This window comes from Carex rostrata, chromosome 14, assembly GCF_964058835.1.
Source record: "Carex rostrata chromosome 14, lpCarRost1.2, whole genome shotgun sequence".
In the NCBI taxonomy this organism is placed as follows: domain Eukaryota; kingdom Viridiplantae; phylum Streptophyta; class Magnoliopsida; order Poales; family Cyperaceae; genus Carex; species Carex rostrata.
In genome coordinates, this window is record NC_135931.1 from 5,889,326 (window position 1) to 5,904,857 (window position 15,532).

The 15,532-nt window shown below is 35.9% G+C and overlaps 1 protein-coding gene and 1 non-coding gene across 2 annotated transcripts; one reads left to right on the top strand and one right to left on the bottom strand.

Moving 5' to 3' along the window:
* The first annotated feature begins 1,363 nt into the window (after positions 1-1,363).
* Positions 1,364-1,435, top strand: TRNAQ-UUG (transfer RNA glutamine (anticodon UUG)). The gene has a single exon. It is a non-coding gene; the product is annotated as a tRNA-Gln (tRNA).
* Positions 1,436-13,101: 11,666 nt separating this feature from the next.
* On the bottom strand, positions 13,102-15,290 carry LOC144565684 (syntaxin-111-like). The gene is made up of 3 exons (XM_078315504.1): positions 14,831-15,290; positions 13,872-14,207; positions 13,102-13,651 (listed from the first exon to the last, which is right to left on the bottom strand). Exons 1-3 carry the CDS (start codon positions 15,119-15,121, stop codon positions 13,340-13,342), a joined length of 939 nt encoding a protein of 312 aa, XP_078171630.1. The 5' UTR covers positions 15,122-15,290; the 3' UTR covers positions 13,102-13,339.
* Positions 15,291-15,532: the final 242 nt, after the last annotated feature.

A 15,532-nucleotide genomic window follows, 5' to 3' on the forward strand; every position in this document is an offset into this window, starting at 1 on the left:
TGGGAGATTTCTAAACTAGATATGGAACTATGCATAATCGGGTTGGGTCCGCCATATGGCCCATATATGCCCGATCCGACAGTCGGCCCATCAGGAACGGGAGGTTGATAGAACGGGCCGGCCCAGTCACAGGCTTAGAATAAGATCCGTTTGTCCGGCCTGAATTTAATTATACATAAATTACATGGGAAAGGTTTTATATATTTTCACAAATTTATTATGTTTATTTATTAATATATTTTCCAACAAATTAAAATTAAACCTCAAATATATATTTTTTAAATAATTATATATGACTTGAAATATATTCGTTTCAAATGAAATTGTGAGATGTAACTCAATATATCAAAAGTTCTAAAATATAAAATCAAATTATTAAAAGCATTATCATACTGAAAAAAAAATATGAAATATTTGAATGACTTGGTCTCATACCAGATCTGGTCGAGAATAAAATAAGATCATATTAAACCTCAATCTTTAGCCTAATGGCAAAGACCGTACAAACCGGGCGTGACACAAACCCAGTCTCATTGTCGAATTCATATCACCTGAGGTAATAGAAATTTTGAGTTTAAATCCAGATCATTTGATCTGCTTTACTTCGGACCGAATCTAACCTCAAATATTATGTTACCTCAGAGGATATGGACTCGCTCATTATCAATTTTTATCTATATAAAAAAAATTTAATAAAAAAAATACTGAAATATATGTTCAAATAACATAAAAAAGGTTTAAAATAGTGTTTAAAAACTAGTCAGAATTTTTCAGATAGTATGAAAAAAAATCTATCCCGAAGCTTGAATAATATTTTTCATTACACTGAATGTATGTACTTCCATGAAAATAAGAATATACACATTCCTGTTACAATCCCAGATGCAAGTTATCTACTTAGAACTAAGGAATTAACTTTCATTTGTGTTTCGTGAATAACAACGGTTGACTGTAGTAACTAAGAGAGTAAATGAGATTTTTTTTTTTTTTTAAATCTTTGTATCTTTATAAATAAATAAAAAATGCTTTAAATTCTGGCAACCGACATCTGATATGATCATATGAGTATGTATGACTACGTAGTCATCTAAATCCTCAATTTAAAAACCTTGATCGGCCTAGAAATGTCCGATTTTTTTTTTAATTTCATGTAAGTACCGATAATAATTCAATATATGAACCGCAATTTTCAATGCGTACCTCAAATTTGATTTTGCATTGTTAATTGGGTACCAATAGTTTGGGCATAATAGCAACACACTGGTGCTTGTTACAATTTACAAAGGACATGTATTGATACTTTGTAGTTATCTTTCCCTTGTTTTAATATTTAATAATTTTAAATTAGATTATAACAAAAACCGGTTCTATGGTGTAGTGGTTAGCACTCTGGACTTTGAATCCAGCGACCTGGGTTCGAATCCCGGTAGGACCTTTATTTTGACAGTTCTTTTATTTTTTATTTCAACGATAAAAATTTGCACATCAACATGTTGGCTATATAATTGATTAACGATGTATTTCTTAGAATATACAGATTATTGCATGGTGGGTGCATTAAATTAAAAGGCGGAAATAGATGTATTTCTTAGTGCGAGTATTAATGGTCATTATGTTGGCTATATAATTGATTAACGATGTCTTTGGCTCTCTGTTGATATAAATATTTTCAGGTAAAGTCGTGTTGTTAGTCTCGTGCAAAAGAAGAATAAATATATATATATATATATATATAGAGAGAGAGAGAGAGATGGGCTATGGTGCATTGCAATGCATGAACCCCCTTATGCATTGCACTATAATCACGGATTTAAAGTCCAAATGACCGATCCGAACCGTTAAATGTTTAATCCATATAGAAATGTGATTGGAGACCAAATTTTACATTTTTTGGAATTTTTTTACTATTTATTAAGCATTTTTTAAAATTGCTGTTTTGCTGTGAACAGTAAAAAACAGTAAAATTTTCTGGACCATCAGATCAGCGACTTTCAAAATTGTTTAATAAATAGTAAAAAAATTCCAAAAAATGTAAAATTTGGTCCCCAAGCACATATTAATATGAAGAACAAGATGAACGGTTCGAATTGGTCGTTTGGACTTTAAATCCATGATTTAGAGTGCAATGCATAAAAGGGTTCATGCATTGCAATGCACCATAGCCCATCTCTCTCTATATATATAGAGATGGACTTGGGTGAGACGCGGTGTATACGCGTTTATACTTCATGTTACATTCCGAAATTTTAAAACTTAATTAAATTGATAAATCGATCAATTGGCTTAAATAAAAAGTTTAATTAACTTAACAATCGTTCATAAATTTTCTGACCGACTAAAATGAAACTAAAATTTCGAAATATAAATAATGTATGAAATTATGTATAATAAAATTTAGAGATTTAGAAATAAAATAAAATATAGCACTAGGAATAAAATTATAATTATTCGGTAAATTAGAAACTTAGAAAATCCGTTACAATTCTTTTTAAGTTTTAGGAAAGAAGAAATTTATTTAATTAGATTCGTGTAAATAAATAAATAAATTGAATTTCCAAATAAGAGCATAATTATACGGAATTATTTGTACAATTGGATTTTAGAATTTATAAAACTAGTTCATTTAGGAATTTTAGAGAGTTAATGGAATATATAAAAACTATATAAATTGAGAACGAATTATTCGAATCTTAAAGTGAGAACGAATTATTCGAATGTTAAATTGAGAGATAAATACACAAATTATATGTACAAATATAGTTACAAAATATTATGAAATTTTCGATTCGAATTTATAAAAGAAACGGAGTTGAAACCAATTAAAAGGACCATAATGAAATTCTGAAATTGTTTGGACCATCCGATTAAATCTACCACGGATCTTAAAGGTTGTAATTTAAATTTTGGAATTATATCAACTCTTGGATTCCACCCAGCACGAATCTTGAAGCAACCCACTTAATACAACCCCCCCCCCTCTCTTTCTCTCTTCCTCTCCTCTCCCTCTACCCGTGACAGCCCCCCCCTCTCCTTTCCGTCCCCTTCCCTCTCCTCTCCGCCAAAACCAGAGAGGGCCCCGCCCTCCCCTCTTCCGTCGCCGGCGAACCCCACCGAAACCACCCCCTTGCTCTCCTCTCGTCCTCTCTGGCTGTGAGAGCCCCAGCTCCGGCCCCCCTTCTCCCTCTCTTCTCTTCTACACCAAAACAGGGGGCCCCGCCCCTCTCCTTCCGCCGCTGCCACGGCCAGCCGCCGCCGCCCCACTGCTCTCCTCTCTCTCTCTTTCTCGGTTCGAAAAAGCCACAGCCGCCCCCTCTCTCTCTCGGTTTCTGCCCTCCCCTCCCCTCCCTTGAAACCCTAGAAACTAGGGTTTAGGCTTGGTGCTGCCTCGGTGCTTGATTGGTGCTGTCCCGGTGCTACCTTGGTGCTGCTATGGTGCTTGCTTGTGCTCGAGTGAGATGGCCGCGAGGCGAGGCGAAACCCTCGGAACCGATCACTTTTCTTGACATCCTCTCTTGCGGTTAATTTCTAAAATTCGTGAATTGTGTGTATTGATGAATTGATTAATGTCGTAGGATGTGAATTTGTTAAGTTTCGAGTACGGGTTGTTGATTTTCCCGACTCAATCGATTTGCCCGAATAAATTAAATATAAGGGGTTATATTGTAAAATGATTTTTATTAATGGTCGGAATTGTAAAATATAGGACCATGGTGATTTGTATGAATTAAAGGGAATTATAGTTAATTACACCTTTGCTCGGGTTGTTGATTTTCCCGGTAAATGGTGCTGACTTGAGGCTTGAGCCGTGTGGATTGAGTTCTGGTGTGCCTATTCTGATCTGACCTGTGGCTTGTCTCTGTTTTGTTGGTTTTATTGTGCATGGCTGTGTTGGGTGTATGAATGGCGAAGTGCTGGTACCAGTGGTACCAGCCCAGTATACTACTAGTATGGTGCTGATTTTGGGTGTATACCAGTCCTTGACTTGACAGGGACCAAAAATGTAAATAAATTAAATTGAATGTTGTTTTGTGCAAAATACTAGCCTTGGGAATTTTTATAAAAATAAGGGGTATGAATTATGAAATATAAGGCCTATGTGAGATTGGATAAATGTTAAGTAATAAAGAGGAATAAAAGGGTTGAATTGCAAAGTAGACACCAATGTGTGAAATTAGATTAATTGAGGACCAATATGAAAAAGATGTAAATTTATATGAATGATAGCCGTGAATTTGCGGTTTGGATATACTTGAATCGAATTGAAATGAAAATGACATGATGTGTATATGTAAATTTGGAATTGGACTTGAATTAAAATGATTATAAATGAGCCGAAAGGTATAAAAGAATTGACGAATTGAAAGACGGCTTTTGGAAATTAAGTTTTGAGAATGTAACCGAACTAAACCAAGTAATCGTATAATATAGGTGTAGGCTCAGTCGAGCCAGATTTCGCGAGGCAATTCGAGACGCCTGATCTTTAAATTAAGCGGTACGCTCGTCATAATAAGGTGCGGGATTCTTGGACTTGTTTGATACTTTATTTTCAGGAATTAAACTGTTTATTCGTTTGTCATGTTGAATGATTAATTGTTGCATATTTTGGAATTCATGCTGCATATTGATTCTTGCATAACTGAGAATGAATTGAATTGTTAGGTTAAGATTAATTGGCATGTTGGTATGGTTATTATTCGATTAGTTCTATTACTTGTTCTTGATGTGAATGAATCTGCCAGGCCGACCTGTTTAGGTGGCTGGATAAGGTGACGGTGACCTATCCATTGACCTGTGTTTATGAATTTGCCAGGCCGACCTGTTTAGGTGGCTGGATTAAGGTGACGCTGCTGACTTATGCGTTGACCTGTTAGAATTTGCCAGACCGACCTGTTTAGGTGGCTGGATTAAGGTGAAGCTGCTGACTTATGCGTTGACCTGTTAGAATTTGCCAGACCGACCTGTTTAGGTGGTTGGATAAGGTGACGGTGACCTATCCGTTGACCTGTTTAATGAATTGTGCAAAGCTGATAGCTGATTGTGATTCTATTTGAATGAAATTGCAAAGTTGAGCGGTATGGCTGACTTTGATTCCGTGTGATTGCATTTGTGTCAAGTTGACCTGTAAAGGTGACTTGTAACCAGACCTTAGGATATGGTTAAGCCAAACAGCTACAAATGGGTGTCGGATAAAAGGGCCCAGCTTGGTTGGCCATCTGTAGGCTCCTGTAACCCTACAGATGTGGGTTTGATAACGGTCCAGCTCGAAAGAACACCTGTAGTTGCTACAAGCCCTAATGAATTAAGTTAAGCCAAATATATGTTGTGTTTTGAAATTCATCTTGAAAATTCCGTGAATTGTGTTTCAGGTTGATTAATTGTTGTCGAGCATTGGTATACTGTTATTTATGATTATATACATCTGTTTGCATTGTTATTGTTTGGGTTTCATTCTTGAATATAGAGTTTGATTGCAAGTCCAATAATCTAAACTGTGGCAAATTTCGCACTGAGAATTTATTCTCACCCCCTCTCCCCGATTATTTTCAGGTTCATTACACGGACGCAGCGAATGAGGATATTGGTAATGCATATAAAAGATCCACTGCCTTGCGTGTATATGTGACGATTGATTTATACACGCGGCAGGCTGTCAGACCCGGTGGATTTGGGGTGTGACACTTCACGCCGTATTTTCATTTTGAAAGTCCAAACGACCGATCCGAACCGTTAGATGTTTAATCCATATTGAAATGTGCTTGGAGACTAAATTTTACATTTTTTGGAAATTTTTTACTATTTATTAAGCATTTTTGAAAATCTGAAAATCCGGGTGAACAGTAAAAAACAGTAAAAATTTCTGAACCACCGGATCAGCGATTTTCAAAGTGGCTTAATAAATAGTAAAAAAATTTCAAAAAATGTAAAATTTGGTCTCCAAGCACATTTCAATATGGAGATCGTGTTGAGCGGTTCGGATCGGTTGTTTGAATTTTCAAAATGGCTAAACTGTACCATGGAGCACCAAACGCGTATACTCCGCGTCTCACCCAAGTCCATCTCTCTCTATATATATATAGAGTAAGGCTTGGGTGCTATGGATAACATAGAGGCCTACGGTGCTACGGTTCAATATTCGACTTTTCAACACGACTAACAACACGGCTCAATATGCTATCCATAGCACCCAAGCCTTACTCTATATGTATATATATATGAATATGCTAGCATGCTATGTATAGCATAGAGCCCCTCCATGCAACGCCTTAGATTTCGACTTTTCAAAATCCTAACGGTCGATCCGAACCGTTCATCTTGTTCTCCATATTAATATGTGTTTGGGGACCAAATTTTACATTTTTTGAATTTTTTTTACTATTTCTTTAGATTTATTGAAAATCGCTGTTTTCAGCAAATCTGGACCATAAAAAAACAGCGATTTTCAATAAATCTAAAGAAATAGTAAACAAATTCCAAAAAATGTAAAATTTGGTCTCCAAATACATATTAATATGGAGAACAAGATGAACGGTTCGGATCGACCGTTAGGATTTTGAAAAGTCAAAATCCAAGGCGTTGCATGGAGGGGCTCTATGCATAGCATGCTAGCATATTATATAGAGGAGGGTTCAAATGCCTCCATTTTTTGTGCCTCCATCATGCCTCCATTTTTAAAAACTTTAATAACTCAAAATTTAAATCTTAAAATTCAAAATAAAACCGTTGGATATAAACTATATCATTTTATCTATACACATGTAAAAAATTATGGCATTTCAACTTTGTTTTGATTGTCATCTTGAGCTTGTAAAAATGTATATAAATATGGATAATTTCTAGACGTTGATTTTTCAACTTATTAATTCATATAAAAGCAAAATCAAAATGTGATAATTTTTTATGGGCACATAGAGAAAATAACATAGATTACATCTAACGGTTTTATTTTGACATTTAAGTTTTAAACTTTGAGTTATTTAAGTTTTTAAAAATGAAGGCATGATGGAGGCACAAAAACATGGAGGCATTTGAACCCTCCTCAATCCTATATATATACATACATACATACATACATACATACATATATATATATATATATATATATATATATATAGAGTATGGCTAATTTGCTGCCAGCAGCATTTCAGCAAAGTGCTGCCAATAATATCTACCGTTCATTCATCAATCAGATTTGCGCTGATCATCAGAAAATAACGGGAGCGATCAGCGAAATTTTTTCCGTCTCCTCCGTCTCTCCCTAAAATCTCTATTTCATTTACGCTCTCTCCCTCCCTCCGCAGCGCTGCTATCTCTGTCCCTCCCTCCGCGGCGCTCCTATCACTCTCCCTCCCTCCGCTGGTCGCTATCGCGATTCTTTCGACGGATTTCGCCCATCCCCTCCCTCCCTCTCTATCCTCCTCGCAGAGTCCACTGTCGCTCCTCTCCTTTAGCGCTCTCTCTCTCTCTCTCAGCAATTAATCAAAGCTTGTGAAAACCCTAGACGAGGTAATTCTCTTTAGTTCAATTTCAAGCCAAATTAGTCAAAATTAGTGTTATTTCATTGTATCTTTGATAATTAGAACAAAGTAATATACAATCAACGAGTTCTTACTGTAATTATCAATTGAAAAAAAGGGTGAATGTATACACATTATGGATGTAACAACCTTAAAGGCAACAGTTGATTTGCTGTCTGGGTTCCATGATTCGATGATAACAAAAAGAAATGAATTCTAGAAATTTATGTTTTTTAAAACCTCTCTTAATTTCAGAAATTAGCAGTTCATGAGAGAGAGATATGCACGAATCCTGTGTTTAGAAGTATGCCTGATCTAAACCAAGGGTTTCCTTGAGGAGGGTTTTGGAAATACAACACCAAGCCATCAAATTTGCTGCCAGATTTTCATGAAAATGACAGTGAAGATGGAAACAGAACTATTATAGATGACATGGTTGCAGCTGGACAAGATGTTCCTGCTGGGCTTGTCAGGATGAGTATTCTTCCTCATATTTGCTACCTTTTAGAGGTGAGTTCCTTCTAAATCCAGAAAACTTGGAAGTTTAAATTTTATTTATTGAGGTAATTTAAGTATAGCCAAGTCTAGATTGGGTAGATTTCTCCATAATCAGAGCGTAATAAATGGATACAGATACAATGTTAAGTTGTCAGTTGAGACTGGTCAACGGGAATTGTTATAATTTTTGTAGTTTTTTTGTGAGCTATTTTAAAATTTTGTCGGGTACTACTAAATTGACACTAGTAAATGTATTTATGTCCTCAATCTCTTCTTTAGAAAAGAACATGAATAATGCTAGTTTGTCGCCCTTTGAAGTTCTTACTGTAATCATCAAATGAAAGAGAGGGTGAATGTGCACACTATGTATTTAAGAAGTAAGAATATCTCATGTTTTGAAAAATTATCACTTGTTCCTGTCATGGGTTATAGCATGCAACTGGCCATATTATTTTCTTTTGTTTCTTCTTTTTTATAACTTGCATACTATCTTCTATTTTGTAGAAACTGAAGGATGCGAAATAGCGAAGGGTCAAGCACAAGAATCATATGCGAATGAAGAAGATGATGAAAGTGAAAACGATAATGCATATGATAGTGAACTTGTCTTAGGATTGATAATGCATATGTGACTCAGATGTTAGCTTGAGAGAGATGTAAATTCATGTCTGTATGAACATAATAGAAGGGTATTTTAGGTATAGTCATAAAAAAGGTAATTTTAGTATAATGATAGAACCATAGAAGTAATATTTTGTAAATTCATGTTTGTATAAACATGATCAAAGTTGGTGTCTTAATAAAAGTGTAATTTTTATGATGTGGTGCTTTTTATGAATGATGTTATTTTTGGTATAGTCATAGAAAGGGTGCTTTGTTTACTGTTGCTCTCTGTATTTTGTTGTGATTTCTAAGTTGATGCAAGATTTATGTAGAACACTAAACCAACATTATCATGTCATAAATTGATGCAAGAGATTGGAGAAGTTAAGTTGAATATGTTGAAAAAGATACTACACTGGTACGGAAACTGACTGGTACATGGAAGAGAAGATAATGGGCCTTTTTTTGTAAAATTCCAAGTTTTTGCATTTTTTTAATTTTCTCTCTTTTGTTTTTTCTGTCATTTTACTTTCTTGTACCGGCTCAGTTGTAAGAAAGGTTAAATTGAAAAGGCAGCGGATACAAAAATAGAAGATTGCACTTGGGAATCTTGTACCAGGAAAAGATTTACTTGAGCAATACCGCAAACAGTTTATGCACAGTAGAAAATCAGATCCATACCAGTATTGGTACAGACAAGAAAACAACAATTTTCAGCAAGAAAATAGATTAAAAACAATGATAAGCAAACACAAATTTTTTTGAAACCAGAGACACTTTTTCATTGATAAATATAAGGTTGTTACACTTACAAAACTATACACACATCTTTAATTTTGTACACAGTTGCTAGGACTCACTTAACTTCCTAACATAATGCTCTAATTACATCAGTGCCCTTGCTGGGACTTGCTTAACTTCCTAATATAATGCTCTAATTACATCCATGCCTTTGCTGGAACTCTCTTGACATCTGATTCTGAACTGCACCTAATACCTACACATTGAAAAACAAACCATAAACCAGAAATTAGCATTATGATGCAACAAAAATAGAAAATTAGAAAGTTTTGATGGATATATATCTAAGTTCGTTGAGGAGAAGCAAGATAATTAAAGTTAAATGATTTAGAGTCAGTTTCAGATTTTAGTCTAGCAGCTCTAAAAAAATTACAGAATAAGAATTAAAACTGAAATTTTCCTCTGGTCCAATAAAAAATTACAGATTTTAATTTTCTTTGAAGTGCCTATATATGTACTTACCACTCAGCATTTGCAAGCTACACGAATTGTGAAATTGATCAATTGTTTAAATAGTAACAAAAGCAACACCTAAAGAAATTGTGTACATGTACTGTAAAATTGGTACCAGTGAAAGAAACATCTAAGTTGTGTACCTGTACTATAAAATTGGTACCAGTCAAAGCAACACCTAAAAAAATGGTGGGCCATTCGCTTTTTACCATACCGGTGCTGGTATTTTTTATGGTAAATATACCTCCTGTGTCATAAAAGTCCACTTTAACTTCTCTAGGATTTGAACAGAATGTGAAGGAAGGCTCTTCTTTTATTTCATCTAGGCTCAGCTGACAACCATCTACAGAAAATAAAAGTTAATATTTTTAAATTCAGAGAAACAAAGAGAAAGAAAGAATTAAAATCCAAAATAAATATCAAGTACAATATAGATATACCAGATTTATAGCCACGGAAATATAGAATTGCTTGTACAAATTATCAGGAAGTCTCAACTCCTCAAGCAATAAATTGCTTGTACAAATATTCGGGATAGCACCAGTTAGCTTGTTCAAGCTAAAATCAGCAATTTTCAGAAATTATTTACCAGAAAAATTCTAATCAGCACTCCTACCAGAAATTCTTTCCCTCCCTACTTGTACCTCGAGTTGGGCAGACCTGGAGTAACGCTAACCAGGGAGAGGCGGCCAGACAGGAGGACCACTATGGGGAGGCGAGGCACAGCGGTGATCTCTCGTAAGGCTGAGAAGGAGATTGAGAGATTGAGCGAGGCACAGTAGTTCGAACGAGAGAGGGATAGAGAGCGGAGATAGAGCGCCGATTTCTCGTTTTCTTCAAACGAGATTGAGCGGAGAGAGAGAGATTGAGCGGAGAGGGCTTTCAAAAAAAAAGAGATTGAGCGGAGAGAGAGAGAGAGAGCCGAACAGGTCAATCGAAAGTGGAAACGGAGCTGATTTTTCTTCTTCCGTCAATTCAAATCAGCGTCTCAAGGCACGAATCTAATTTCAGATCCAACGGCTTACAGAGTTGGCAGCATTTTGCTGAAATGCTGTTGGCAGCAAATTAGCCATATATATATATATATATATATAGATAGGCTAATGTGCTTCCATAAACACTTGGCCCGAAGTGGTGCCACCCCATTTTTGATTTTTCAAAATCCAAACAGTCGATCTGAACCGTTCATCTTGTTCTCCATATTAATATCTGCTTGGAGACCAAATTTTACATTTTTTGGAATTTTTTTGCTATTTATTAAGCCACTTTGAAAATCGCTGATCCAACGGTGAACCCCTGATTTTACTGTTTGGCAAGCCACCGTTGGATCAGCGATTTTCAAAGTGGCTTAATAAATAGCAAAAAAATTCCAAAAAATGTAAAATTTGGTCTCCAAGCAGATATTAATATGGAGAACAAGATGAACGGTTCGGATCGACTTTTTGGATTTTGAAAAATCAAAAATGGGGTGGCAGCACTTCGGGCCAAGTGCTTATGGAAGCACATTAGCCTATCTTTCTCTCTCTCTATATATATATATATATATAGAGTTAGGCTGGGGTGCTATGGATAGCATAGTGGCCTCTATGCTACGGCTCAATATTCGAGTTTTCAAAATCCAAACGGTCGATCCGAACCGTTCATCTTATTCTCCATATTAATATCTGCTTGGAGACCAAATTTTACATTTTTCTGGATTTTTTTACTATTTATTAAGTATTTTACAAAATTGTTGATCCAACGGTGGCTGCACAAAACAGTAAAACCGTTGGATTAGCGATTTTCAAAGTGACTTAATAAATAGTAAAAAAATTCAGAAAATTATAAAATTTGGTCTCCAAGCAGATATTAATATGAAGAATAAGATGAACGGTTCGGATCAACCGTTTGGATTTTGAAAACTCGAATATTGAGCCGTAGCATAGAGACCACTATGCTATCCATAGCACCCCAGCCTAACTCTATATATATATATATATAATAGAGGAGGGTTCAAATGCCTCCATGTTTTTGTGCCTCCATCATGCATCCATCTCTCTCCATCATTTTCAAAGTTCAAACAGTCGATCCGAACCGCTCAACTTAACCTCCATACTAAAATATGTTTGGAGACCAAATTTTATATTTTTAGGAATTTTTTTACTATTTTTTTAGATAGGTACAAAATCAGTAAATATGAACCATCTAAAAACAGTATTTTTGTACCTATCTAAAAAAAATAGTAAAAAAAATTCCTAAAAATATAAAATTTGGTCTCCAAACATATTTTAGTATGGAGGTTAAGTTGAGCGGTTCGGATCGACTGTTTGAACTTTGAAAATGATGGAGAGAGATGGAGGCATGATGGAGGCACAAAAACATGGAGGCATTTGAACCCTCCTCTATAGGATTTGGCTAATATGTTATGGGTTGCATAGAGGTCTCCCATGCTACGGCTCAATATTCGACTTTTCAAAATTCAAACGGTCGATCCGAACCGTTCATCTTATTCTCCATATTAATATGTGTTTGGAGATCAAATTTTACATTTTTTTTGGAAATTTTTTACTATTTTTTTAGATTTATTGAATATCGCTATTTTTTATGGTCCAGATGTGTCTTTGACCGCTTGATCGTGTAGCAAATGGACTCGAAACTTTCAAAACTTTGCATGCACATGCATCACTCATGAAGCACATGGATTTCAATGGTTTGGATTCGACATTTGAAGTCGATCCGATGAACTTTTAGAGTTGTGCTCACCAAACTCTCTTAATAAGCACTATTAAGATCCGCTGTCGTTTCTCAATTTTATTAGTTCCAAAATTCGGTAAAGAACTTCGTAGAAAATTTTAATATTAATTCTTACTACAATCGTTTTCTTTATAACTGTTATTAGTTGGAATGAATTCTGCTCCTTTTTTTGAGAAAAAGGAGGATATTCCTATTCTCTAATTCGAGCCGTTCAAAATTGATCAAACGGCTTCAATTAAATCTGATTCGTTTTAATATATTATATTGATATAAAAGAAAAATGTAATTGAAGCCGTTTGATCGATTTTAAACGGTTCGGATTGGAGAATATGAGGTCCACCAGATTTGCTTCCTTATTAGTTGACCACAACTAAATTATCCGCCTTTGTTTCTCAATTACCGTTATTAGTTCCTAAATTCAGTAAGGAACTTTGTAGAAAATTTTAATCTTAATTCTTACTACAATCATTTTCTTAATAAGAAAATAATTGATCTCACATTGTACAAAAGGAGAAAAGTCCACATTATAAAAACGTGATGCAACTAACACAGTATACAGTAAGAGAGCAACAACTAACACTTCTTCATATACTACAAAAATAAAACCCAAATCAAGGGAAACAACAAATGACAATTAACAGAACCAATTAGAGGAGCTTGAGCACAACTCCAGACCCTCACAATAAACAAACCACAACTACCTTATACTAGCAACCTCCTGCTCTATGAACTTCCATTTATGACTTCTTGAAGCTAGTGGCGACAGGTACAATAACAAGGAGGATGATAACCAGCAAAATGATGATGCCAATGCAGAGACAACGGCGGCTCGAACGCTGGTGCTGGCGTGCACACTTCAGTTCACGGTTGCCATCCTTGACATAGTGTGAGGCTGAAGTGACATGGTGCTCAATGTCATCCATGCGCTCCCCTTGTGCCTCCACCATCACCGCCATGTCCAGGAACACCTGGTGCAGCTCCAACAAGCTCTGCTCCACCTCCCGAGCTGCATCGTATCTCCCCTGGATCTCCTGAACCGTGTCCAGCACCTGTCATTGTACCAGTGAAATCAGCACAGATGATCCTTTATTTTCTGACAACATATTAATTACATTCCGAGCTACGTTTTGGTGATCCAATTTAAAGACACGAGTTGGCTCGATTTGGTCAATCAAAGTGTTACAAATTGCATTGATTAACCGGTAAAACAAATCACAGACAGCTACAGCCTCATGATCAATAGTAATAAAATTGAAGAGAAATACTTACAGTTCCCCTGCCATGCTCCATGATAGCAGTCTTTAGGAGTTCTTCACTCTGGCCTTCAGATATGATTTTCTCAATAACAGCCTCCTCTGGCACCTCTCCAGTTATGGTGTAGTACCTTCTCTCGACTGTCTCTTTGTACTCTGACATCATTTTTTGCCTTAGTGCCTGAAAATCCATCATCATTTCTCGCAATTTCTTTCTAAGGCCATTGGTCACCGATGTGCGGGTCCGATCTGCAGGTGTCCCCTCCCGACAGCCTGACAGCCGCCGACTGATGGCATTGGACCGGTCCATTGCCTCTAGACGATCTCGTATCCCCTTTGCCTTCTTTAAGATCTGTTATCATCAAATAATAAAAGAACAAAAATACTTTTTCAGAGGCTTTTATTCAAACAGTTAATCTGCAGGATATTTATGATTTTTTTTTTCTATAATTGAACTGATGACAATTTGGAGCTCTGCTTAGACTTGGAATGTGTGTAGAATGACTCGAATAGATCAAGAATTGCAGATCTTAACTGTTTTTTGTTGCTTGTTTTTATTGAAAACTAAAAGGTAGATTTCCTTTGAACAAATCTAAGATCAATTGATATGTAACAGTGAAAATTACAAAGCAGTCTCAAATTGCAACGGTTTAACCCCTAGGTAAATGAAGAATGAGATCGGTTGATTGAAGAATAGAATAAATAAGTTGACTGAAAAAAAATTAGACTTTTAAACCTGAACTTTATCACTAGTCTCCTTTTTGATTAAATTATTGCTAGTCTCTTAACAAAAAAAAAGCTGTTCTAACGGGGTAAAGATCTAAGATCAAATTGACTTGCAACAAAAAATATTTCTCTGGAATTCTATTGCAAAAAAAAAAAAAAAAAAAGCTTATGACAAACAAGTACATTTCAGGGAAAGTTCGTCATACACCCTAGTGAATGAAGAAATGAGAAAAAGATTCAATTGACAACCTGATTGATGTCAGAGTTAATACGATCACGCATGGATCTGATGGCCTCTGCCTTGTGTAGCGATCTCCCCTCGTCATTTGCCTCTTGTAGGCTGGTCAATAGGCCACGAATGGAGGCCATCTCTTCTTTAACTAATCCTGCCTCCTCAAAGAAACGCCTCAGGTTCTCATCCCCTGCTGCCATCTCCAGTTCGCTCTCCACTGAACCATCACCACACTCTAGATCCTCCTTAAGTGCTGCCTTCTTCAGATCTACGTAGCTCATGAACGATTTTGTCATTAGGTCGTTCATCTTTACTCTAGATTTGTGAGAAAGAAGAGAAATGGAAGAGGAAAAAAGTACGAGTAGAGATTGAATAAGAAAGTAGAAACTGGGAAGAGATTGAAGAGAGATGCGAGAGGTTGAGAAAGGGTTTTAAAATGGGAAGAGACTTTGCAACGGTTAGATTGAGATTTAAAAAGGGATATCCGGAAAATAAAAAATTAAATGAAAGAAAACAAAAGATAGCCGTTAGAGATGCTGAAAGGCGAGTCAAGTCTGGTTTCTCTGTGGCGTCTCTAAGTGGATTCTTTCCTTAGTCATTCAGATTTCAGATCTATCGCCACACAAAATCCGGATGGAAACCACGGCGAATAATTGGGGTCTTAAATGATTCCCGCTCCTCTCCTCATTTTGTTTGACTGATTTTATTCGAAAATATCA